Here is a 25,265-nt window from a genome sequence, read left to right as displayed (position 1 = left end):
CCCCCCGCCGGGAGGCCGGGACCTAGTGGACCGGGACCACGGGATGGGACCACGGGATGGGGCCACGGGATGGGACCACGGGGTGGGGCCACGGGATGGGTGTGTCTTCATGTGGGGCTTCTCATCTCTGATTCCATGACCAGGTGAATCTGTGTCCGTGACCAAGCACACAGAGGCCATCTCAGACCCCAGAGCTGTGAACCAGGACAAGAAGAACATGCTGTTTTCTGTAAGTCCCTCAAATGTCTGAGGCCTTTGCCCAGACAATGATAAAAATAACAACATTAAGATTATTATCATGCCTGTAATCCCAGCACTTTGGGAGGCTGAGGTAGGTGGATCACTTGAGGTCAGGAGTTCGAGACCAGCCTGGCCAACATGGCGAAGCCCTGTCTCTACTAAAAATACAAAAAGGTAGCTGGGTGTGGTGATGCGTGCCTGTAATCCCAGCAACTTGGGAGGCCGAGGCAGGAGAATCACTTGAACCCGGGAGGTGGAGGTTGCGGTGAGCCAAGATCACGCCACTGCACTCTAGCCTGGGTGACAAGAGCAAAAACTCTGTCTCAAAAAAAAAAAAAAAAAAAAAAGATTTGTTTTTTCTGGCCCTGTTGCCCGGGCTGGAATGCAGTGGTACAATCTCGGGTCACTGCAACCCCCACCCCCAGGTTCAAGGTACTCTTGTGCCTCAGCTTCCCAAGTAGCTGGGACTACAGGCACCTGCCACCACACCTGGCTAATTTTTGTATTTTTAGTAGCAACAGGGTTTCACCATGTTCACCAGGCTGGTCTCGAACTCCTGACCTCAAGTGATCCGCCCGCCTTGGCCTCCCAAAGTGCTAGGATTACAGGCATGAGCCACTGCACCTGGCCCAACATTAAGATTAATCAACTAAAGTCCTATGGGGAAGAACCTCATCAATTCTTGATAATACATGCAAATTTATAGTAATAATAGCTCGTGTTTACTGGGGGCTGTGTGCCTGGTACTGTTCTAAGCCCTTTACACATACTAGTTTATTTAATCTTTATACCAAATCTTTGAAATAAGTACTCTTGTTATGCTTGTTATCAATATTTTCCAGCAAGGAAACAAGCACAGAGAGATTAAGTAAGTTGCCGAAGGTCACACAGCCAGTGAGTGGCAGAGCTGGGATGAACTCAGACATCCTGGATTTCTGCTGGGAGACCTTGCCTTCTCCTGGAGAGGGGCAGAGACCCCCTGTAATAACTCAATAGAAATGCTCTAGTGGAAAGAGGTCTGCCAAAGTGGTGGAGGATGGTGGGCATAGTCCATTCTCCGATAGGAAAACTGACCCACAAGGCATGATGCCCGGCTCTTCTCAGGGAGAGCGATGGGTTCAGCTTTCGGGGGAGAGACCTGCCTCCGTGGCCTCAGAGAAAGTTAGCAAGTGATACTCACAGCTGCCCAGCAATAGCCTGAGGCCAGCAAGGAGCATTTGGGGCCACAAGGAAGGGTCAGGCCAGTCAGACAATGGCCCAGGCCACAAGTTATAAGGGGATAGAAGACTCCCTGGAAGGGAAGAGGAATGAAGAAAGTGAAACTCACCCATAACTTTTTTTGAGACGGAGTCTTGCTGTGTTGCCCAGGCTGGAGGGCAGTGGCGCGATCTCCGCTCACTGCAAGCTCCGCCTCCCAGGTTCACGCCATTCTCCTGCCTCAGCCTCCCAAGTAGCTGGGACTACAGGCACCCGCCACCACGCCCGGCTAATTTTTTTGTATTTTTAGTAGAGACGGGGTTTCACCGTGTTAGCCAGGATGGTCTCGATTTTCTGACCTTGTGATCCGCCCGTCTCGGCCTCCCAAAGTGCTGGGATTACAGGTGTGAGCCACCGCGCCCGGCCAACTTTTTTTTTTTTTTTATGACAGAGTCTCGCTCTGTCGCCCAGGCTGGAGTGCAGTGGCACAATCTCGGCTCACTGCAACCTCTGCCTCCCGGGTTCAAGCCATTCTTCTGCCTCAGCCTCCCAAGCAGCTGGGATTACAAGCACATGCCACCATGCCTGGCTAATGTTTGTATTTTAGTAGAGACAGGGTTTCACCATGTTGGCCTGGCTGGTCCCTAACTCCTGACCTCAGGTGATCCACCCGCCTTGGCCTCCCAAAGTGCTGGGATTACAGGTGTGAGCCACCACGCCCAGCCCAGAACTCTTCTTGAGAGGGGCCTACCTAACTGCATGGAAGCCTTGGACAGGCTTCTATTCCCTGGCACTTGCCTTGGCGTGGGGAGCAATGGTGACAGCCATTGCTCCAGTATCAGCAGCTGTCACTAAGAAGCTTTGGAGGGGCCGGGCCTGGTAGCTCATGCCTATCATCCCAGCACTTTGGGAGGCCAAGGCAGGAGGATCACTTGAGCTCAGGAGTTTGAGACTAACCTGAGCAACATAGTGAGACCTCATTTCTACTAAAATTCAAAATTAAACAAAAAAAATTTTCTAAAGTAATAATAAAAAGAAGCTTTGCAGGAAGGTTGTCTGGCTGGGCCCTGCATGTTGGGGACTAGAGCTGCATCGCTTAAGACAGAAGAGAGGCTGGGGCCTGCCCTCTCGCCAGCCTCAACAGCATATGCTTTTGAAGGGGTACCGAGTTCTCAGCCTCCTCCGAAAAACTATCTGGGGCCTCTGCTGGATCACTTTACAGAAGAGGACACCAAGCCGCAAGGCTGGCTGTCCCTTATGCTAGGAATTGAGGATTTTACTGGAGCCTTGGAAATGGATGAGCTGAGGCTCAGGTTTTGTGGATTTTTCAGTAAATATTAATGGGCTGTTTATTGAGTTCATAGTCGGCTGTGCTCCTGTGTGGCTATAGTGGTTGTTTATGAATCACATTTTGCGGGACGGATGCCTGTGCTGCGCTGGTCCATTATATTACCGGTATCAGCCCCCGTGCTTCCTCTGTGCCCGGCCCCATGCTAGGCACTGGGGATACGGCGATGAACCCAATCCCTGCCTTCCTAGAGCTGACACTGTCATGGGAAGGCAGCAGGGAGCCAATGCATACCTAGCTACAGAAGTCTAGAAGCACTAGCAACATGGAGAAAAAGAAAGCTGGGTAGAAGGAGAAGTGCCTTACTCCGGCTTGAGGGAGTCAGGGGTCCAGCTTGGCTGCTGAGCAGCTTTTTCCTTGTCTTTCCCTCGGCCAGGGCACCAATATCGCCTCGGGCAAAGCAGTGGGTGTGGCCGTGGCCACCGGCCTGCACACGGAGCTGGGCAAGATCCGGAGCCAGATGGCGGCGGTGGAGCCCGAGCGGACGCCGCTGCAGCGCAAGCTGGATGAGTTTGGGCGGCAGCTGTCCCATGCCATCTCTGTGATCTGCGTGGCCGTGTGGGTCATCAACATCGGACACTTCGCCGACCCGGCCCACGGTGGCTCCTGGCTGCGCGGCGCTGTCTACTACTTCAAGATCGCCGTGGCCCTGGCCGTGGCGGCCATCCCCGAGGGCCTCCCGGCCGTCATCACTACGTGCCTGGCACTGGGCACGAGGCGCATGGCACGCAAGAACGCCATCGTGAGAAGCCTGCCCTCCGTGGAGACCCTGGGCTGCACCTCGGTCATCTGCTCCGACAAGACGGGCACGCTCACCACCAATCAGATGTCTGTCTGCCGGGTGAGTGACGGCCAGCTTGATGTTGCTGTGCATTGCTAAGCGGGCTGGGCTACCTCTCTGGGTCTCTCCCCGACCTCCTTTTCAGTGAGGGATGGAGGAGAGAACCTGTGGGCTGCCCCTTGGCCCAGAGCAGGTCTAGGTTTTCATGAGATGACAGGGAGGCTATAGCAAATCATGCCTGGGTAGCCTCATGTCACTGAGGCCTGTGCGGCACTGTGGGGCCCTGGCCAGGTTGCTGACAGTCTGTTAACCTCAGTCTCCTCATCGGAAGCCTGGCTGTGTGAGGCCTGCTAGGTAAACGTAAAGGACAAAGGAGAGGCTCAAGCTCAGCCTTGGCGTAGGAATCAAGCTGGACCTGGACCCGGGTTCCATCCTGTCCCAGCATGGCTCTGTGCAGTCAACACCTGTCACCAGATAAGCCAGCTCCGGTAACCCGGGAAGGGCCGGGGCAGGAATTATTCATTCCCTGGCACTTGATCCCACATCCTGGGCCCACCCCCCACATGGCCAAGGGATTCTGGCTGAGACTTCAGCAGGTCCATGGGGCAGAAGGCTCCTCCTGGCCCAGCAGATGGGTGAGTGGGGAGATGGTGAAGGCTATGGATTCCCCACCCTTCCCAGGCCCCCAGTGCCTGTCTGTCACCGCTGTTTCCATATCTGCCCACTGGGCTTGGTAACCCAGGCTCTGTATTCTGAGACCCTAAGGCCTTCTAGGAGCCCATCAAAGGCTGCTTTTGGGGAGGGGTGCTAGCAACCTTTACTGTCCTGCTAAAAGCCCTCGTAGGATTTTATTTAAACAGAGTGTTTCTTGACTAAGAATGAGATTTTTTTTTTTTTTTTTTTTGAGGCAGACTCTCACTCTGTTGTCTAGGCTGGAGTGCAGTGGCATGATCTGAACTCACTGCAACCTCTGCCTCCCGGGTTCAAGTGATTCTCCTGCCTCAGCCTCCCAAGTAGCTGGGACTACAGGCAGTGCCACCACGCCCAGCTAATTTTTGTATTTTAGTAGAGATGGGGTTTCACCATGTTGGCCAGGCTGGTCTGTAACTCGTGACCTCAAGTGATCCACCTGCCTCGGCCTCCGAAAGTGCAGGGATTACAGCCCTGTGCCCTAATAAAGATTTTTTTTTTTTTTTTTTTTTTTTTTTTTGAGATGGAGTCTCACTCTGTCGCCCAGGCTGGAGTGCAATGGCACGATCTTGGCTCACTGCAACCTCTGCCTTCTGGGTTCAAGCAATTCTCCTGCCTCAGCCTCCCAAGTAGCTGGGACTACAGGCACGCATCACCATGCCTGGCTAATTTTTGTATTTTTAGTACAGACGGGGTTTCACCATGTTGGCCAGGATGGTCTCAATCAAGCTTGACCTCGTGATCCACCTGCCTCATGATCCACCCGCCTCGGTCTCCCAAAGTGCTGGGATTACAGGCGTGAGCCACCATGCCCAGCTAATAACAAACATTTTAAAAGTGCAGTGTGGGGAAGTTGTAGAGGCCTTACGTGCTGGATGCTGGGCTGTGCTTGCTTGGGTGACTATCCCCAGGAGTAGGGAGGAGAGTGGGAAGGAAAGGACACTTATTATGTATCTACTGGGCTCTGGGCTGGCCATTTGCTTGAGAATGTGCAGCAAGGCCATGTCCAGGAAGCGAGAACTGTCTCCCCAGCAGAGCTGGCTGAACAGACAAAGAAATAGGCATCCTGGGCCAGGTAAGCCCCCCTGTCCCTGAGGTGCACAGGTGGGGACTGGGTGACCCATCAGGCCCTGGGGCAGGGACTCACTCTCTGGGGACATCTCCCTTGAAGGCCAGGAACTCATTTCCTTGAAGGCAAAGGAGGGGGCGGTTCCCATGTTACTAGTGGAGACCCTGAGGCTCAGCTACTTGGCCAGGGGTCACACAGTGAGATGGGTAAGGACTCAGGCTTTCTGCCTAGCTCAGGGCTCTCTCAAGCTGGCAGCTGCCCCCAGAGCATTGAAGAATCTGCCGTAAATCCCTCAGAAGTCCAGGACATTTGGACAAACCGGAGCGGGACACACCTGGCAGAGCAGACAGTCCCTGCCTCAGCCTGGACCCTGCGTTCTATTTCCCTCCTGGTGGGGACGGACGGCCAGGCCGGTTTGGCTCTTGGTGGGGCAGGGGGCCTGCAGGACCCCACCCTGGGGTCGGGCTTTATTCAATCTGGCTGCCCAGGGAGGAGGGAGGCGACCCCGCCCGCCTAAGCACGCCCCTGCGCTCCCCAGATGTTCGTGGTAGCCGAGGCCGATGCGGGCTCCTGCCTTTTGCACGAGTTCACCATCTCGGGTACCACGTATACCCCCGAGGGCGAAGTGTGAGTGCGGGGCCAGGGGATTGGCGGGCGGGCGGCCTGGGGGCGGGGCCGAGGTGTCCGTGGGAGGCCCCTGGGGGCGGGGCCAGAAGACGGAGCCCCTCCCGGGGGCGGGGCCAGGGGCGGAGCCCCTCCCGGGGGCGGGGCCAGGGGCGGAGCCCCTCCCGGGGGCGGGGCCGAGGTCCTCGTGGTGACCGCCCCGGCTCCACAGGCGGCAGGGGAATCTGCCTGTGCGCTGTGGCCAGTTCGATGGGCTGGTGGAGCTGGCGACCATCTGCGCCCTGTGCAACGACTCGGCGCTGGATTACAATGAGGTGGGCTCCACCCCCTTTCATGACCTCCCTAGTATGCCGGCCACCAGGACAGACCCTTTTCCCAGCTTCAAAGCTCCCAGGGTTGGCAGCCCTTGCACCCTGGAAGTGCCACACCCAGGGAGCACGGTTACCCCTGCCCACCGCTCTCTGCCGCCCCTCCCTTTCCTCAGACAGGCTTCAGAACCCTCCCCCAGAGCTCTTGGGCCGTGGGGGACTACCATGGAAGGGGCTGAAGGGCTGGGGAAACCTGTGGAGGAAAAAGATTTGGGGAACAGGACTAAGAAAACGTTTGAAGCAGAAGGCGCAGCCCACAAAAGGCCCACATTCAGTTAAAGCCTCCTGCGACTTAGGCGTTGACTGCCGTTCACGTGGCTGGGGCAGTGGAATGGGCATGCAGCAGGCATCTGCCCAAGGGAAGGTCCTTGGCCAGACCCAGTCCGAGGCCAAGCTGAGGGCAGTAGAGCACCACCGAAGAGTTCTGAGCAGGACAGTGACATGGTCAGATGTGTGCATTTACAGAAGATCACCGAGGCTTCCCTGTGGAGGACAGAGGAGAGGGCTGAAGTCAGGGAGGCCTGTGTGGTCATTCAGGCTAGAGAGATGCGGGCGGAGCCCTGGCTGAAGCCTCGGGGAGAGGGGAGAAGGCACGGGTCAGAGAGATTTAGGAGCTGAAAATCCTGGGACTTGGTGACTGGTGAGGTGGAAGAGAGAGGGAGGAGGCCGGGGTGGCTCCTGGTGGCTCTGTTGGCTGGGGCTGCCACTGGAGTGGCAAATACAGAGAGCGGGAGGGGTGGTGGCCTGAGGGGCCCCCAGGGAACAAGGTTCAGCAGGCAGCTGGACATGTGGGCTTGGGGCTCAGCAAAGGGCCCCAGGGAGGGCAGGTGGGAGGGCGGGAGCAGGCCCAGACAGCAGAAACCGGTGAAGGAGGCTGACAGGAAGTGGACGGAGATGCAGGCGGAGGGCAGGGAAGGTGTGTGGCGATCAATGCCAGGGTGGGGGGCTGAATGTCAGTGTCAGACACCACCCCAACCGCAGGGCAGCCAGGCTCGGAAGGGCTCACAGACCTGTGTAAAGGAGATTACACAGAACTTCAGCAAAGGCAGCTTCGGGGCAAGGAGTGAGTGAGGCTGGGGGCACAGGCTGGAGGCTGCCTGCTCCTCACTCCCTATGCCCTGGGTCCTCGCCAGGCCAAGGGTGTGTACGAGAAGGTGGGAGAAGCCACGGAGACAGCTCTGACGTGCCTGGTGGAGAAGATGAACGTGTTTGACACCGACCTGCAGGCCCTGTCCCGGGTGGAGCGAGCTGGCGCCTGTAACGCGGTGAGCAGGGCTGGGGGCTCAGGCCTCCAGCTGCATGGCTGGGGTTTCTGGGACATCTGGAGAAGGCAGAGAGGACAGTGAAGTCTTTTTTCTTTCTTTTTTTCTTGAGACAGAGTCTTGTTCTGTCGCCCAGGCTGGAGTACAGTGGTGCAGTCCTGGCTCACTGCAACCTCCGCCTCCCGGGTTCAAGTGATTCTTGTGCCTCAATCTCCCGGCGTGTGCCACTGCACCCGGCTAATTTTTGCATTTTTTAGTAGACAGGATTTCACCATGTTGTCCGGGCTAGTCTCAAACTCCCGACCTCAGGTGATCCGCCCACCTCGGCCTTGCAGTGTGCTGGGATTGGGATTACAGGCGTGAGCCACCGCTCCCGGCTGACAGTGAAGACAGACTTGGAGAAAAGCGGGGAGAAGGCTGAGTGCGGACAAGGGTTTGGAGTTAGTCTGCACACAGCATGGTCAGGAAATGGCAGCGTATTGCCATTTCTGGGGCTGGAGAGGGAAAGGGAGGCCTTGAATGGCAGGGTCAGAGGAGCACAGATGTTTATCCCACACAAAGCAAGAGTCTCTTTTGGGGACAAGCAGCTGGTGGGAAGGCAGGCGAGAGTCGCTGGCTCTGTCCTTCATGCCCTGACCTGCCTGGACCCCGCAGGTCATCAAGCAGCTGATGCGGAAAGAGTTCACCCTGGAGTTCTCCCGAGACCGGAAGTCCATGTCTGTCTATTGCACGCCCACCCGCCCCCACCCTGCCGGCCAGGGCAGCAAGATGTTTGTGAAGGTGGGGGCCTGTCTGGCCTGGGCCCCTGCGCACCCTGGGGCACCTGGTCATCCACGCTCCTCTGTGAGCCCCAGTCTCCCCGTGTGAATGACAGGGTTGGGTTAGAAGTTCTCAGGAGCCCCTTTTGCCCCTAACCGGTGGTGTGGGGGTGGTTGGTGCTACCCTTGGTGCTCCGTGTTTCGGAAACTGAGTCCCAGGGAGGGAAAGGAATCAACTCCCGTGCAGACCACTGTCTACAGCGTCTCCATTGCTGCTCCCAAACCTGGAGGGGGAAATACAGCTCTAGCTACACCCTGCAAGGAAGGTTTAAACCCCTTTTGAAATGAAAAGGCTTCTGTACTGAGAGCTTCGGCCACTTGGAAAAGTTAGTGTCCGGGTGACCTTTTAGGAGCAGGAGAAGCCATTGAAGGAGCTTTAGAGACTGTTTCTAGGCCCGGGGTGAGGTCGGAGGTGAGACCTGAGGCCACTGAGGGGCCTGTCACCCCTGGGCCCCCTTCCCAGGGCTATGCCTGCCACACCCTGTGCGTGGCTCTATTTCTGGTCCCCAGGCAGGGTTCAGCCTGCCTCCCTGCTGCTAAGGCCCCTAACAAATTGGAAGCCGAGTAGCACCAGGGAGGCAGGGCCTGCAGGAGATGCCGTTCCCACCCCTGCCTGCAAAACATAGCAGTGCCCGGGTCAGCTGTGGGCTGGTGGGGGAAGGGCATCGCTAGGTGTGTGGCTGCCCCCACCCCAGCACTCCCCCCATTCCCTTTAGATTGTCTCACAGGGGGACCCACTTGGTTCTCACTCTGAACTTTCAAAGAATGGATTCTGGTCCCTGCCTTGTGTGTGTACCCTTGGGTGGCCTTTCCCCTTATCTTAGTCTCCGTTTCCTGAGTTTGGGCAGGAGGGAGGGGAGGGCTCCTGACTGACGAGTTGCCTCCTCTCCCTCTCCCTGCCTCGCAGGGGGCCCCTGAGAGTGTGATCGAGCGCTGTAGCTCAGTCCGCGTGGGGAGCCACACAGCACCCCTGACCCCCGCCTCCAGGGAGCAGATCCTGGCAAAGATCCGGGATTGGGGCTCAGGCTCAGACACGCTGCGCTGCCTGGCACTGGCGACCCGGGACGTGCCCCCGAGGAAGGAGGACATGGAGCTGGACGACTGCAGCAAGTTTGTGCAGTATGAGGTGGGTGCGGGAGCCGATTCTCCCTGCAGTATGGGGCGGGTGCGGGAGCCGACTCTCCCCGCAGTATGGGGCGGGTGCGGGAGCCAAGTCTCCTTGCAGCAGCTGGGCTGGTGGTAGGTCAGGGATGGTCTCAGGCACCGCTTGAATCTGCCCCCTCCCTACAGACGGACCTGACCTTCGTGGGCTGCGTGGGCATGCTGGACCCGCCGCGGCCTGAGGTGGCTGCCTGCATCACACGCTGCCACCAGGCGGGCATCCGCGTGGTCATGATCACGGGCGATAACAAAGGCACTGCCGTGGCCATCTGCCGCAGGCTTGGCATCTTTGGGGACACGGAAGACGTGGCGGGCAAGGCCTACACAGGCCGCGAGTTTGATGACCTCAGCCCCGAGCAGCAGCGCCATGCCTGCCGCACCGCCCGCTGCTTCGCCCGCGTGGAGCCCGCACACAAGTCCCGCATCGTGGAGAACCTGCAGTCCTTTAACGAGATCACCGCCATGGTGAGGCCACAGCCTGGAGCCCCAGGAGCGGGTGATGAGCGGGGCCACAGGGCGTGGAAAGAAGCAAGCCGGGCAACTCTCCCCTCTGCCTCCTTCTTACCTTCTCTAACATCTTATTACCAAAAAATTCAAATACAAAGAGAAATTTAAATAATGTTATTCTGGGCCAGGCGCGGTGGCTCACGCCTGTAATCTCAGCACTTTGGAGGCTGAGGTGGGCAGATCACTTGAGGTCAGGAGTGTCGAGACCAGCCTCACCAACATGAGGAAGCCCCGTCTCTACTAAAAGTACAAAAATTTGTCGGGCCTGGTGGCACATACCTGTAATCACAGCTACTCGGGAGGCTGAGGCAGGAGAATTGCTTGAACCCGGGAGGCAGAGGTTGCAGTGAGCCGAGATTGCGCCACTGCACTCCAGCCTGGGTGACAGAGTGAGACTCCATCTGAAAATAATAATAATAATTTTATTCTGAACACCTACATATCTGTCATCTAGATTCTACAACTAACATTTTATTGTGTTTGCTTTATCACATATCTGTCCATCCAGCCATTCTTTGCCCATCCCTAGCCTATCCTTTCTTAAGTGTATTTCTTTTTTTTTTTTTTTTTTTTTTTTTTGAGACGGAGTCTCGCTCTGCCGCCCAGGCTGGAGTGCAATGGCCGGATCTCAGCTCACTGCAAGCTCCGCCTCCCGGGTTCACGCCATTCTCCTGCCTCAGCCTCCCGAGTAGTTGGGACTACAGGCGCCCGCCACCTCGCCCGGCTAATTTTTTTTTTGTATTTTTAGTAGAGACGGGGTTTCACCGTGTTAGCCAGGATGGTCTCGATCTCCTGACCTCGTGATCCGCCCATCTCGGCCTCCCAAAGTGCTGGGATTACAGGCTTGAGCCACCGCGCCCGGCCTCTTAAGTGTATTTCAAAGTCAGTTGCAGATATCGGTATACTTCCTCCTCACCTACTTTAGAATACATATTAACCACAGAGCAATGTTGTTTATGGTTCTGTTTTTCCTTTTTGAGGTAAAATTTGCCTTCGATGAAACACACAGATCTTCACTGTATCGTCTGATGAGTTTAGGAACATGCTCACACCTGTGTAACTCACAGCCTTATTCAAGATAGGAAAATGCCAGGCATGGTGGCTCATGCTTGTAATTCCAGCACTTTGGGAGGCCAAGGCAGGAGGATTGCTTGAGCCCAGGAGTTTGAGACCCCATCTCCAAAAAAAAAAGAGATATGACACATTACTATCAACTCATGAAGTTCCCACACACTCCTTCCCCATCTCTGTCCTTTGTCACACAACGGCGATCACTCTTTTGATTTTTTCCACCGTTTATGAGTTTTATCTGCCCTAGATTTTCAAATGAATGGAATCATACTGTATGGACTGTTTTGGTTTTGGGCTTTTTTGAGATCTGTCTGCATTGTTGTATCAGATTATAGCTTTTTTTTTTTTTTGAGACAGAGTCTCGCTCTGTCACCCAAGCTGGAGTGCAATGGCGCTATCTCAGCTCACTGCAACCTCCGCCTCCTGGGTTCAAGCGATTCTCCTGCCTCAGCCTCCTGAGTAGCTGGGACTATGGGCGTCAGCCACCATGCCCAGTTTATTTTTTTATTTTTGCTAGAGACAGGGTTTCATCATGTTGGCCAGGGTGGTCTCGACCTCTTGACCTTGTGATCCGCCTGCCTCAGCCTCCCAAAGTGCTAGGATTACAGGCGTGAGCCACCGTACCCAGCCTGGCTTTCAATTTGACCTTGACCGCAACTCCAGACTTCATGTCATTTGCCATCACTCCTCATGTGGACCTTGACTTGGCCCCTGCTTTTGCCTCGATCTTCGACTTGACTGCAGCACCTGCCTGTCTCTTTACCTGGGCCATCCCCTTGACTTCATTCCTGACTTGACCTCAGCTTTCTCCCTCACCTCAGTTTCCACCCCACATCCAACCTCGACTGCATCCCTACCCTCATTGCTGACTCACCGTCATCCCCATCGTCTTCCCTGACCTCACGCTTGATATTCTCCCCAACTTTGTCCTGGTCTGCACCCCTTGCCTTCTCCTCAGCCTCATCCTCTGCCCAGTTTCTAAGTTCATTCTTGAGCCCACCATTTGTTCTGTCCAGCTGTCTGCTTCCTTTGGGACATCCCCTAAGACTGGGTGTGGGCTGAGCTGAGAGGAGATGGGGAGGTGGAAGGGAAGTTTCTCAGGCACAGCCCTACCTGACCTGGTCCACAGACTGGTGACGGAGTAAACGACGCACCGGCCCTGAAGAAAGCAGAGATCGGGATCGCCATGGGCTCAGGCACGGCCGTGGCCAAGTCGGCGGCAGAGATGGTGCTGTCCGATGACAACTTTGCTTCCATCGTGGCTGCGGTGGAGGAGGGCCGGGCCATCTACAACAACATGAAGCAATTCATCCGCTACCTCATCTCCTCCAATGTTGGCGAGGTCGTCTGGTGAGGCCGGGCACTCCCTCCTCGCGGCCCTGTCAATCTGCTCTGTGCCCCTGAGACGGGGAAAATGCCTGTTCCTCGGCCGAGCTGCAGGGATGGAGGGGCCTGTGCCCTACCCTGGCTGGGGCCTTCCAGGGTCCCACCTTGGAGTGGACAGTGAACACCTCGTCATTCTCCAGAGGCCCTGGTGACCTCTGGATCATGGTCACCCCAGCACCCAAGGAGGTGCCTGAAGAGCCGCCTCTCAGCCCTCCAGCCACCAACTTCCCACTTGCAGATTAGCAAGATGAGAGAAAATCCACACCTTTAGGCAGTCATGTGTGTGTCCGTGTGCGGATGTGTGTGTGTGTGCACGTGGCCTGAGTGCCTGAGAGGTGCGTGTAACGTGTGTATGTATGCATGTGTGCCCTTGTGCGTTTTGAGCGTGAGTACAGGCAGAAGTATGTGTGCCGGCGTGTGACTGTGCACACGCTTGTATTCACACGTGTGGATGCCTGTGGGGAGTGGTGAGCATGTGTGTTGCTGGCCATGGATGGATTTTGGATCTCTGCACCTCACGGCAGACGTGTAGGTGTTTGCTTGTGTTTGCAGGATGGTGTGGCACGTGCTAGGTTTTTGCACATGTCTGATGCTTGGGCATGCCGTCTTCGTGTGTGTGTGTGTGTGTGTGTGTACCTGGCCTCTGCTAGGCGTAAAGAGCAGGTATGTCCAGGATCCAGACCTGGGACTGGGGAAGGCAGGGCTGGCCAGGCCCGAGGCAGAGCTGTGTATACACACCCTTCACATCAGAGCTAGCGGAGGAAGGAGGGGCTGCCCTGGAGACAGTGGGTGAGCTCCCAGCCTTGGGTCTGAGCAAGAGCTGGAGCCTCCGTCTGGTGGGGGCTGGGCCTACTGGGGGCTAGAGCCCATGACTCTGTTCCAGCATCTTCCTCACGGCAATTCTGGGCCTGCCCGAAGCCCTGATCCCTGTGCAGCTTCTCTGGGTGAACCTGGTGACAGACGGCCTACCTGCCACGGCTCTGGGCTTCAACCCGCCAGACCTGGACATCATGGAGAAGCTGCCCCGGAACCCCCGAGAAGCCCTCATCAGTGGCTGGCTCTTCTTCCGATACCTGGCTATCGGAGGTGAGTGGGGCCTGAGCCCTCCGTGGCGTTCCTCAGCTTCCTAAGAGCCTTGTATCAGGCTTGCAAGGTGCAGGCGGTGTGACTCAGCCTGGCTTGTACCAGGAGAAACTGTACGGGCTCATGTAATGGAAAAGACCAGGCACGGCTGGATCTGGGTCTCAGTATCACTAGCATATTTTGGCACTGCCTCAGCTTCATTCTCAGGCCCGTGTCCCTCATGGTAGCAGAATGGCTGCTGCAGCCCCAGCCATCATGCTCACTCCATTACAACCCCAAATTCAGCAGAAGAGAGAGCCTTTTATCATACTGCTCTCCTGGTAGTATAATAAAAGTCTCAGGCCTGGGCTGGGCATGATGGCCCACACTTGTAACCCCAGCACTTTGGGAGGCCAAGGTGGGCAGATCACCTGAGGTCAGTTTGACCAGCCCAGCCAACACGTGGCTCACACCTGTAACCCCAGCCCTTTGGGAGGCCAAGGCTGGCAGATCACCTGAGCTCGGGAGTTCGAGACCAGCCTGGCCAACATGGTTAAACCCCATCTCTACTAAAAATACAAAAATTAGCCAGGTGTGATGGCAGGTGCCAGTAATCCCAGCTACTCAGGAGGCTGAGGCAGGAGAATCGCTTGAACCCAGGAGGCAGAGGTTGCAGTGAGCCAAGATGGCACCACTGTACTCCAGCCTGGGCGACAGAGCGAGACTCCGTCTCAAAAACAAAAAGTCTCAGCAGGCCTGTTCTCATCGGCCCACACAGGGTCACCTGCTAATCTCCAATCACTGTGGCCCAGGTTATGGCAGATGCTGATTGACCAGCCAGGGCTCACCACTGGCATCAAGGGGAGGTGCCTGCAAACCACATGGCTTAGAGAGGAAAAGGGTGGCTCCCTGCCGGAATTCAGGGAATTATTAGGCAGGGGAAACAGATGCCAGAAAGCCACCGCCATTCTCTACAGCCAGTCTCCTCCCCTCCCCGCAGTGTACGTAGGCCTGGCCACAGTGGCTGCTGCCACCTGGTGGTTCCTGTATGATGCCGAGGGACCTCACGTCAACTTCTACCAGCTGGTGAGCAAGGGATGGCCAGGGAGTTGAACTTACAGCTCGAGCTGTTGGAGTTCCAGGGGAGATGGGTCCAGAGCCGCATGGGGGGCCTGCAGTGTCCTTCCCCACTCACTATACACGAATAAACATCCCCACCTAGGGAACCAGGCTCAGAGCCCGCTGGAAACCCAGAGACACCAGCACGGCCCCCCAAGCCAAAAGGCCCCTCCGCATCCCAGTCAGTTAGCGGGGACCAAGGGCCCCACTGCCAGATGTATCTTACCTTCATCAGAGGACCCCTAAAACGTAGAGGCCTCAGAGGAATGAGCCCCTAAATGGTAGGACTTTAGGCAGAGGGTCAAACTGAGGAGATCAAGAATGGAGGGGAGGGCCGGGCGCAGTGCCTCACGCCTATAATCCCAGCACTCTGGGAGGCCGGGGTGGGTAGACCACCTGAGGTCAGGAGTTCGAGACCAGCCTGGCCAACGTGATGAAACCCCATCTCTATTAAAAATACAAACATTAGCTGGGCGTGGTGGTGCACGCCTGTAATCCCAGCTACTCGGGAGGCTGAGGCAGGAGAATCACATGAACCCGGGAGGCGGAGGTTGCAGTGAGCCAAGATCTTACCACTGCACTCCAGCTTGGGTGAGAGAGTGAGACTCCATCTCAAGAAAAAAAAAAAAAAAATCGAGGGGAGGCCAGGCACGGTGGCTGACACCTGTAATCCTAGTGCTTTGGGAGGCCAAGGTAGGCAGATCACTTGAGCCCAGGAGTTTGAGACCAGCCTGGGCAACATAGTGAGACCCCATCTCTACCAAAAAAAAAAAAAGTAAAAATTAGCCAGGCACAGTGATGTGTGCCTGTAGCTTCTTGGGAGGCTGAGGTGGGAGGATCAGTTGAGCCCAGGAGGTCACAGCTGAAGTGAGCCGTGATTGCACCATTGCACTTCAGCCTTGGTAACAGAGGAAGACCCTGTCTCTAAAAAAAAAAGAACACGTCCTGGGGTGGTGGCTCACGCCTGTAATCCCAGCACTTTGGGAGGCCGAGGTGGGCCGATCACTTGAGGTCAGGAGTTCAAGACCAGCCTGACCAACATGGTGAAACCCTGTCTCTACTAAAAATACAAAAATTACCCAGGCGTGGTGGCAGATGCCTGTTTTCCCAGCTACTCGGGAGGCTGAGGCACGAGAATCGCTTGAACCTGGGAGGCGGAGGTTGCAGTGAGTCGAGATTGCACCACTGCACTCCAGCCTGGCGATAGAGCAAGACGCAGTCTCAAAAAAAAAAAAAAAGAAAAGAGAAGAAAACTAAAGGAGGTCTTGCAGGATATAGTGAATACAAAATAGACAGGCAGGCAAAGAGAAGGAGTGGGCAGAGCAATGGCCTCACCAGTAGAAATGGGCTCCTCCAGGGCTCTCCACGTGCCTGTGAGGCAGAAGCTCCAGCCCGGCACACCTTCTTTTTTTTTCTTTTTTTTTTTGAGATGGAGTCTCACTGTGTCGCCCAGGCTGGAGTGCAGTGGCACGATCTTGGCTCACTGCAACCTCCATCTCCTGGGTTCAAGTGATTCCCCTGCCTCAGCCTCCTGAGTAGCTGGGATTACAGGCACCCGCCACCACGCCTGGCTAATTTTTTATATTTTTAGTAGAGACGGGGTTTCACCGTGTTCACCAGGATGGTCTCGATCTCCTGACCTCATGATTCGCTCGTCTCGGCCTCCCAAAGTGCTGGGATTACAGGCGTGAGCCACCGTGCCCGGCCCCCAGCACACCTTCTAATGAATAATTCTGGAGGCCACAGTGAGACCAGTGACCTGGGGGATACTGTGTGTGTGTGGCAGGTGCTTACTGGTGAAACCCAGAATCACTGGGCAGGGCATTTATGGCAAGAGCAACAGACCCATTGATACATTTTTATCTATTTATTTTTTTGAGACAGAGTCTCGCTCTGTCGCCCAGGCTGGAGTGCAGTGGCACGAGCTTGGCTCACTGCAACGTCCACCTCCCGGGTTCAAGCGATGCTCCTGCCTCAGCCTCCCGAGCAGCTGGGATTACAGGCACCCGCCATCATGCCTGGCTAATTTGTGTGTACATGTATGGATAGGCCATTGAGATGTGGCAGGGTGAGGCCTGAAAACTGGCACAATTGGCAGGAGGATTTGGTCCTCCTTGGTCACTGGGTGGGCAGACTCAGGTTCAAAGTTCAGGAGGTTTTCCCTTCTTTATATTCAGCACCAAATAAAAATGTGTGGCCGCTCACACCTGTAATCCCAGCACTCCGGGAGGCCAAGGTGGGTGGATCATTTGAGCCCAGGAATTTGAGAACAGCCTGGGCAACATGGCGAAACCCCATCTCTATTAAAAAATACAAAACTTAGCCAACAGCGACGGCTCAGGCCTGGAGTCTCAGTTACTTGGGAGGCTGTGGTGGGACAACCACCTGAGCCCAGGAAGTCAAGGCTACAGTGAGCTGAGATCGCGCCACTGCACTCCAGCCTGGGCAATGGGAGTGAGACCTTGTCTCCAAAACAAACAAGGCCAGGCACAGTGGCTCACGCCTGTAATCCCAGCACTTCGGGAGGCCGAGGCAGGTGGATCACTTGAGGTCAGGAGATCGAGACCAGCCTGACCAATATGATGAAACCCCATCTCTACTACATATACAAAAATTAGCCATGCAGTTCCCTATTCAGTGGTCTCCAGGGTCCCGCTAGCCTCCCCAGGCTAATGCCAGCTGTTCTCCTTCTGAGCCACTGCACTCCTGCTCCAGAACATTCTGCCTTTCCCACTCTGTACCCTTGCTTCTCCCTGGCACGGTGCATCTTGCCACCGCTGCCCCAACCCTGCTCCCCTCCGGGGATCCCCAGCCCACCCCATGATGGCATTTTGTGTGCTGGTTGTGCCCAGGCATGGGCCAAGGGCAGGGTAAGGCTTCCCTCCCACCCACCAGCCCCTCGCCTGACCTGCTGCTTTCTCTACCTGCCACGGTGCCCCCAGAGGAACTTCCTGAAGTGCTCTGAAGACAACCCACTCTTTGCCGGCGTCGACTGTGAGGTGTTCGAGTCGCGCTTCCCCACCACCATGGCCTTGTCCGTGCTTGTGACCATTGAAATGTGCAATGCCCTCAACAGGTGGGCTGGGCACAGGGCCTGGAGCTGGGGCCTTGGACTGATGCCAGTTGTGAGGGTTGGGGGTTCCAGTATCAGTGTCTGAGGGTCAGGGGTTCAGGATTGGGGTGTACCAGTCAAGAGGGTCCAGGATTGGGATCTGATGTTTGGGGAGTTCAGGATTGGGATCAGAGTGTCAAGGGTCCAGCATTGGGTTCCAGGGGTCACGTGAGTCCAGGACTGAGGTCTGGGAGTTAGAGGGGTCCAGAACTGAGGTCTGGGGCCAAGTAGGGTCCAGGATTAGGGTCTGGGGGTCAGAGGGGTCCAAGATTGGGATCCAAAGATTTGGGGACCAGGATTGGGGTCTAAGGGTCAGAGAGGCCCAGAGGGGATTCTGAGGGTCTGTGGGGACCGGATTGGGGTCTCGGGGACAAAGAGGGCTGAAACTGGGGTCTGAAGAAATAAGCCAAGATTAGGTCTGAGGGACAGAGAAAGGGGTCCCAGCCTGGGACAGGCCCTGGCGGGCTGAGCGGGCAACGGCGATGCACTGCTGGAGAAGTGGTGAGGCTCCTCCCACAGGGGTGGGTGCCCATGGCAGGGCCTCCCTGCACCCCAGCCTAAGGGGAGCGCCCTGTGCCTTGGCAGCGTCTCGGAGAACCAGTCGCTGCTTCGGATGCCACCCTGGATGAACCCCTGGCTGCTGGCGGCTGTGGCCATGTCCATGGCCCTGCACTTCCTCATCCTGCTCGTGCCGCCCCTGCCTGTGAGTCACCCCGTCTGTCCCACTGCCCTGGTCCCTGGACATCACAGGCCCTGGGCTGGTCGCTGGGCCCCTCTGGCCCCCCTGCAATGGAAACCACCTGGAGGAGAGGGAGGTGAGGGGTCTGGCCAGCCACCACCTCCAGATGTGGCCCTACCTTCAGGAGCTCCCAGACTTGGGAATGGAAGAGAGGGACACCCCTTGCTGAAGGGACTGTGCCCAGGCTGGGGTGGAAGGAAGGACGAACTTTCCCAGGGCAGAATTCTCCCGCCTCCCAACAGTATGGATGGGAGTTGGCCCAGTGGGCAAGGGCAGGGGAGGGCCCTTGAGGCAGAGGAAGCTGAGTGGACAAAGATCGGGGGGTACATCCAGGAGGTTCTTAGGAGTGCTCACGAAGAGTCTATCAGAGCCCAGGGCGATAAGAGTCCGTCAGAGCTCAGGTGGATAAGAGTCCGTCAGAGCCCAGGGGGATAAGAGTCCGTCAGAGCCCAGGGGGATAAGGCCGGCGGACGGCTGGGGCATGGGACAGCCAGTCCTTCCTTTCACCAAACCTCCCTTCCCCTCCCCGCCAGCTCATTTTCCAGGTGACTCCTCTGAGCGGGCGCCAGTGGGTGGTGGTGCTCCAGATATCTCTGCCTGTCGTCCTGCTGGATGAGGCCTTCAAGTACCTGTCCCGGAACCACGTGGACGGTGAGTGGGAGGCCCCCTCCCACCCACTCTGCTGCCCACCCGCCTCCAGCCTGCCTCCCCACCCCCTCTGCTCCTGGGCTGCAGCGGACGCCGTGGGTGCGGTGCGCAGAGCCTCTGTGTCTACATGCGGGGGAGGCGTTCTTGGATCTCCAAGCGGAGGGCATGAAGGGACTCTGGTGACTGGGACCCAAGGTGTCTGCAGGGTCTTGCACTGCAGGGGTCCTGGGCCAGCAATGGAAGCACCTCTCGGGCCGCACTGCCTCAGTGTCTTCACCTGCCACTCCCTGCATGGCCAGGGCACTGCGTGCTCTTCTGGGCCTCGACCTCTGACCCCTCTGCACCTGGCCTGTCTTTATCCAGGCATTCTCAGGACAGTCTCGCAGGCCTGGAGTAGGCAGCCGATGACCGCCTCTTGGACCTCAGACCACACCGGGTTGGCCTCTTTGGTGTCACCTTGTGGGTGGGTCAAGGGGAGGGTTGTTTCTGAGCTCACAGCTCTGGGTCTGCCTTAACCCCGGAGTGGAGAGGACAGGATGGCAGGTGTCAGGCCGGAGAGAAGTGGGCTGGGACATGGGGTCCATCCACCTGCCTCTGCCAGGTGGATTCTGAGAGTGGGTGATTCTGAACCTCCCAGGGCCAGGGGCACAGCATCATCTCGCTGTCAGAGCCGCTCAGAGAGGGAGGAAGCCGGGGTGAGCTCCCGTTCCTGGGATTTACGCAGAGGCAGTGGCTGTGTGGCTGAACTGCGGTGCGGGGGCCTAGGTTGGGCTGGGCAGTGACTGAGGCCTGCATTGGGGCAGCTGGGTCGTTGGGGGCCACCTCTGTCAGGAATGTGCCCCAGGGGAGGGGGTGGAGGGATTATAAATAGATCACACGTCTGTCATTCCCTAGGGACTGAGCAAGGGAGCTATGTCTGTCATTCCCTAGGGGCTGAGCAAGGGAGCTGGCCTGTCCAGGGAGTGGCCAGACACATGTAGGGACTGCGTTGAGGGTGCAGGTGGGCACTCAGCAAGGCAAGCCTGTGGGGGAGTGAAGGGGAGTTTCTCAAGGTTTTGAGGTTAACGCAGTGGTTGGAAAGAACAGGATTGAACCTGGTGGAACAGGGCTGGGTGAGCACAGATGCTGACGTTCAGAGTGGAGGGCAGAGGGGGTGAGGCCTTGAGTGCCAAGGTAGAGACCCTGGACACTGTCCTCAGGGCAGTGGGGAAGCACGGGAGGAGTGTAAGGACAACGAGGGACTGTGTCAACCATGGAGGACAGGCAAGAGGGGGTAAGACTAACGGGCCGGACGCAGTGGCTCACGCCTGTCATCCCAGCACTTTGGGAGGCTGAGGTGGGAGGATCACCTGAGTCAGGAGTTCAAGACCAGCCTGGTCAACATGGTGAAACCCAGTCTCTACTAAAAATACAAAAATTAGCTGGATGTGGTGGCAGGTGCCTGTAATCCCAGCTACTCATGAGGCTGAGGTCGTAGAATCGCTTGAACTCGGGAGGCAGAGGTTGCAGTGAGCTGAGATTGAGCCACTGCACTCCAGCCGGGGGGGACAGAGTGAGACTCCGTCCCCCACCCTCCCCAAAAATGAGGGGTTGAGACTAACACCAGGAGGTGGGCAAGCGGCATTGAACAGACCTGGGGAGCGGGCAGAGCTCTGGCCCTGGGGAACTGGCCCCGGGGAGCTGGCCCCTGCAGCACCTCTACCTCCACCTCCTTGAGATGTTGGCGGTGGCCCCTGTGAAGTTTGGCTTGGAAAGGTGGTGCCTGGCTGCTGGAGGACAGACACAGGCTGGGTACCTGCAGCTCCATCTGAGGGGTGGGGTGGAGGCACCCCAAGGAATGTGCTCGCTGGAAGCCCAGACAGCCCTGCCCAGCGCCGCTGCAGTCCCTGGGGCCTCCTAAAGCCAGACGGGGCGGGGGTGAGAGCAGGACCCTTTGCGCTCCCAAGCCAGCCGGGTGGCCTTTTAGGGAAGTTTTTCTGAAGCCCGATGCTTGTGGCTTCCCCATGATTTATGTCATTTACGAGGGATGTGTCCTAGGGAGAAGTTTGGCTCCTGGGTCAGCCCTGGGGACTGGGGGCGGTCCTCTTGCCCTACCTCCTGGCTCTGCCCAGGTGTGGCTGAGCAGCTGTCAGGGGAGGCCTGGGGGCTGGGCTGTGGTGGCTGGGGGGGACAGATCTGGGAGGTTACAGGCGGGCTTAGAGTTTACTCTGAGGACAGTGAGGAACCATGAAATGAGGTGTTGGGACTGGATTTGGGCTTTTGCTTGATGCTAGGGGCAGAAGGATGATGGGAAGGTAAGACTGGGGCTGGGGGCAGAGCAGCAGGCCCTGAGTCCTGGCGGGGGAAGGCAGCGGGAGAGATGAGCTCTCGCAATTTGGGCGAAATCGGGCCTGGGTGTGTGTGATGGGTAAGAGAAGCAAGGATGAGCCTGGTGTCTGAACCTTACAATGGTGGGTAGTGACTCCCCAAAATGAAAACCCGGAGAGTATGTACTGGAGGGTTTGGGGGCGTTGATGGAACAGCGGAGAGAAGGAGGTGTAGGGGACGTTGCAGGGATGTGTCCTGTAGAGCAGGATCCTGGCTGCAGCGTGGGGGTCTGCTGGGGCGGGGGTAGACTGAGGTCTGGAGTAAGGGAGGCCATGGGAGCCTGGGGCTGTCCTGGGAGAAGTGGAGGATGGAAGGGGCTGGGAAGGGGCTGGAAGGAACCTGCCTGGATGTGTGCCCTTATGCATACATCTTAACACGCTCTCGGGTTTTTCTTCCAGAAAAGAGCCAGAAGTGAGCGCAGGGAACGGAGTGGAGTCTCCGGTGTGTGCTTCAGACTGACGGTGTCCATGCGTTCGCCTCCGCCCCCACCCCTGCCACCACACTCGCCCACTTCCCGCCGGAGAGATGATAGGCCCGAGGCCAGAACCGCCATCCCCAGGCCCCGTCCTGGGGTCTCTGTCCCCACTTCCGTCTGGCCTGGGAGCTCTGTAATTCCTGTGTCTTGGACTCTCCTGGGAAGTTCCCCGCTCTGCAGCTCTGGCCCAGGAGCTGCAGGCTGGGAGGGGGCAGCCAAGTAGCCAGAGCTGGCAGCACACCCAGAGATCCGGGGTCCCCCCACCCCCAAATCACGAGTCTGCCTGGAGCTTGCTCCCCCTTGCTTGGAAGCTGGACCTTCACTTGGTGACTGGTGCCTCTGCACGGACGGAGGACTCCTGGGGGTCCGTCTTACTGGCTCCGACCCCTCCCTTCGTGCCTGGTCTGGGACTGGGTCAGCCCTGAGGGATCAGAAGGGGCCATCTGGGCCCAGCTGTGTACAGCGAGAGCGGGCAGCCCCCTCCACTCCGCTCTGCTTCCACAAAGTCGGCTTCTGAGAGCTTCAGGCTGCTTCTGTTTATATGTGCAGGGCCCGGGGGGTGAAGGGTCAGAGAGACCGACACAAGGAGCCAGGAGGAGGGGCAGAGCGAAGATGGCTTTTCCCGGGAGACAAGCTGGGAAAGTCTAGTTGACCTGCCTCAGCCCCACTCGCCTCCTGGACTCAGGGTTCCCCGTCCTGAGAGCAGGAGACGTTCAGGGTCACTGCCGCCTCGTCTGCCATGCAGAGGTCCAACTCACCACCCACGTCCCTGGTACCTGAGACCCCTGGCATCCTCAGGGTCCTGCCCGTGGCGCCCTTCTACCAACCCAGGGTGCGGCTGCTGCACTGTACACAGCTGGGGGCCTCTGAGCCTGGTGGGCTCTCCTGGACTCTTGGTCACACTCCTCACCCCCTCCACACGACACCCATGAGCCGAAAGGATGTCACTAAAGATGGCTGATTCCCCAAGGGCACCTGCTCTCCCTCCCCCCCTGCTGGAGGAACGCATCATGTCAGATGAGAGGAAGATGGCCTTTGATGGACAGAATTTTTCTCTTAACTCAGCTTTTGCTACTTTGGCAACAATTAGTGAGGGATAGCGGAAACCTGTGCCAAGGGCTGTCCCTATGTCTTGGCCCCTCCTAGAGAGTGTGCGGACTGATGATTTTATATGTAAATCAAGACTCACATCCCTTTCCTAGTCCCCCACATCCAAAGCCCCTCAGCCTACCTTGCAGACCAATGGGCTCCATGTTCTGTAGCCCCCTCCCCCATACCTCCCCCCTCCTTCCTCTCGCAGGTTCTAGGGGGCCAGTGAGAGAAACAGTGGGGGAGGCGGGGAGTCTGGTGCCTGCAGAGATTCTCTGCTTCTTTCCTGGGGGGAGGTGGGGAGGTCTTAGCAGGAGCAGGGCCCTGTACCCACCTGCTGACATGCTGTTTGGTAGAGAAATAAAGGTCGTGTGTCTGGGGGAACAGAGGATCCTCAGTGTCTGTTTTCCTGGGGAGTGGTCCTGCCATCTCCATCTACAGGGCGTCTGCCTGGGGCCCTACCACCTGCCCACACCCAGTCCAGGAAACGCTGAGCAAAGTTCGGGGGTTCACACATCACCAGGATTGTTCTCTTGGCCTCCAAGACAAGGCTCTGGAGAGCCACACTCGAGCGGCAGGTGCGGCGCCTGCACAGCCTCCCAGCTTCGGGATGCTTGCTCCTCACAGGGACGGTGTTCACAATTTGTGCACGAGTTCAAAGGCCTTTTATGCATTTTGTTTTGTTTCATTTGTTTATGTAGCTCTTTGAGACGAAGTCTCGCTCTGTCGCCCAGGCTGGAGTGCAGTGGTGCAATCTCAGTTCACTGCAACTTCCACCTCCCGAGTAGCTGGGAAGGCACGTGCCGCCACAGCCAGATAATTTTTGTATTTTTAGTAGAGACAGGGTTTCACCATGTTGGCCAGGCGGGTCTCAAACTCCTGACCTCAGGTGATCCGCCCGCCTTTGCCTCCCAAGGTGCCGGGGTGACAGGCATGAGCGACCTCGTCCGGCCCCTTTTATGCATTTTATGATCTGCATGTCACCCCCGAGGAAACAGGTTGGGAGAGTTCCATGATTGGGCCTGGGGAGGGCTGAGCCTGGAGCCTGAATCTCAGGGGCTCCTTTGCATCCCACAGGGGAGCCTCAATCCCAGCTCTTCTGTGGGTGCTGCAGCTCTCCTGCTCAATCTCCCTCTCCTCCTCAGATCCCGGGATCCCATCCCCACCGGCCCTTCCAAGACCAGCTCAAATGCACCTCACACCTACCACCTCCCCAAGGCTTCCCTCAGCTCACAGTACCCAGGGACCTCTGCCAGGCCGCCTGGGGTGAGCCGACTCACCCAGGTGGCCCTGACTTCCTGGAAGCCGGGGCTCTGGGAAGGGAGTCGCCACGGCCAAAACCCATCATGAAGGCTTGGTATCTAATCCTGCACTCAGCTGTCCTGGGAAGGAGACTCAGGCCCTGCCCACAGGGCCAGAGGCAGGATTGTCTACATAATTTGCAGGGCCCGTCGCAAAAATGAAACCCTGGAGCCCTTTGACCCAAAATGACAAGAATTACAAAGACACCAGAACATTCAACATTATGGCCAGGTGCGGTGGCTCACGCCTGTGACCCCAGCACTTTGGGAGGCCGAGGCAGGTGAAGGACTTGAGGTCAGGAGTTCAAGACCAGCCTGGCCAACATGGCAAAACTCCGCCTGTACTAGAAATACAAAAATTAGCCGGGCATGGTGGCAGGCACCTGTAGTCCCAGCTACTCGGGAGGCTGAGGCAGGAGAATCACTTGAGCCCAGGAGGTGGAGGCTGGAGTGAGCCGAGATCGTGCCACAGCCTGGGCGACAGGGCAAGACTCTGTCTTAAAAAAAAAAAAAGAAAGAAAAAAAAAGAACATTAAAATTCACCAAACCGTGTGCTTAAAATGGGTGCATTTTATTGTTTGTGAATTACACTGCAGTACAGTTTGCCTTAAAAAGGAAAAACAGAAGTAGCAGCCACAGTAGAAGTGAGTTGGCACATGGCTGGCATGTGGGTGTAGTGGTTTCAGAACCCTCAGGACCGGGGGAGAAGTGCTCAGTGTTTGAGAGGCAGGGCCAGCCCCCAGGCATTCTCTTAATCCAGGGCAGAGGGAGGAGGCCGGGAATGAGGGGAAATGGCCCCAGCACAGAGCCTTTTTGAGCACGGGGCTGGGT

The 25,265-nt window shown here is 57.1% G+C and overlaps 1 protein-coding gene across 31 annotated transcripts in view; it reads left to right on the top strand.

The window, feature by feature from the left end:
- The window catches only part of ATP2A3 (ATPase sarcoplasmic/endoplasmic reticulum Ca2+ transporting 3), a 37,642-nt gene extending 14,125 nt beyond the window's left edge, over positions 1 to 23,517 (top strand). For 6 of the 31 annotated variants that reach the window (XM_077969924.1, XM_077969925.1, XM_077969914.1 and 3 more), the window contains 16 exons: positions 144 to 229; positions 3,162 to 3,626; positions 5,864 to 5,952; positions 6,161 to 6,263; positions 7,451 to 7,582; positions 8,234 to 8,359; positions 9,305 to 9,523; positions 9,688 to 10,023; positions 12,266 to 12,486; positions 13,406 to 13,608; positions 14,585 to 14,670; positions 17,646 to 17,779; positions 18,401 to 18,518; positions 19,088 to 19,205; positions 19,566 to 19,638; positions 21,968 to 23,517. In XM_077969924.1, coding sequence (XP_077826050.1) covers positions 144 to 229; positions 3,162 to 3,626; positions 5,864 to 5,952; positions 6,161 to 6,263; positions 7,451 to 7,582; positions 8,234 to 8,359; positions 9,305 to 9,523; positions 9,688 to 10,023; positions 12,266 to 12,486; positions 13,406 to 13,608; positions 14,585 to 14,670; positions 17,646 to 17,779; positions 18,401 to 18,518; positions 19,088 to 19,205; positions 19,566 to 19,638; positions 21,968 to 22,028 — 2,570 coding nt within the window. In that variant the 3' untranslated portion in view covers positions 22,029 to 23,517. Of the gene's footprint in view, positions 1 to 143; positions 230 to 3,161; positions 3,627 to 5,863; positions 5,953 to 6,160; positions 6,295 to 7,409; positions 7,583 to 8,233; positions 8,441 to 9,274; positions 9,524 to 9,687; positions 10,024 to 12,265; positions 12,487 to 13,405; positions 13,609 to 14,584; positions 14,671 to 17,645; positions 17,780 to 18,400; positions 18,519 to 19,087; positions 19,206 to 19,548; positions 19,666 to 19,839; positions 19,898 to 21,967 lie in introns of all 31 variants that reach the window. The other 25 variants (XM_077969920.1, XM_077969910.1, XM_015118263.3 and 22 more) reach the window with 8 other exon arrangements.
- Positions 23,518 to 25,265: the final 1,748 nt, after the last annotated feature.

The sequence above is a fragment of the Macaca mulatta genome, chromosome 16 (assembly GCF_049350105.2).
Source record: "Macaca mulatta isolate MMU2019108-1 chromosome 16, T2T-MMU8v2.0, whole genome shotgun sequence".
NCBI classification, from domain to species: domain Eukaryota; kingdom Metazoa; phylum Chordata; class Mammalia; order Primates; family Cercopithecidae; genus Macaca; species Macaca mulatta.
The sequence above is the reverse complement of the archived record's forward strand: the minus strand, read 5'-3'. Positions and strand labels throughout refer to the sequence as shown.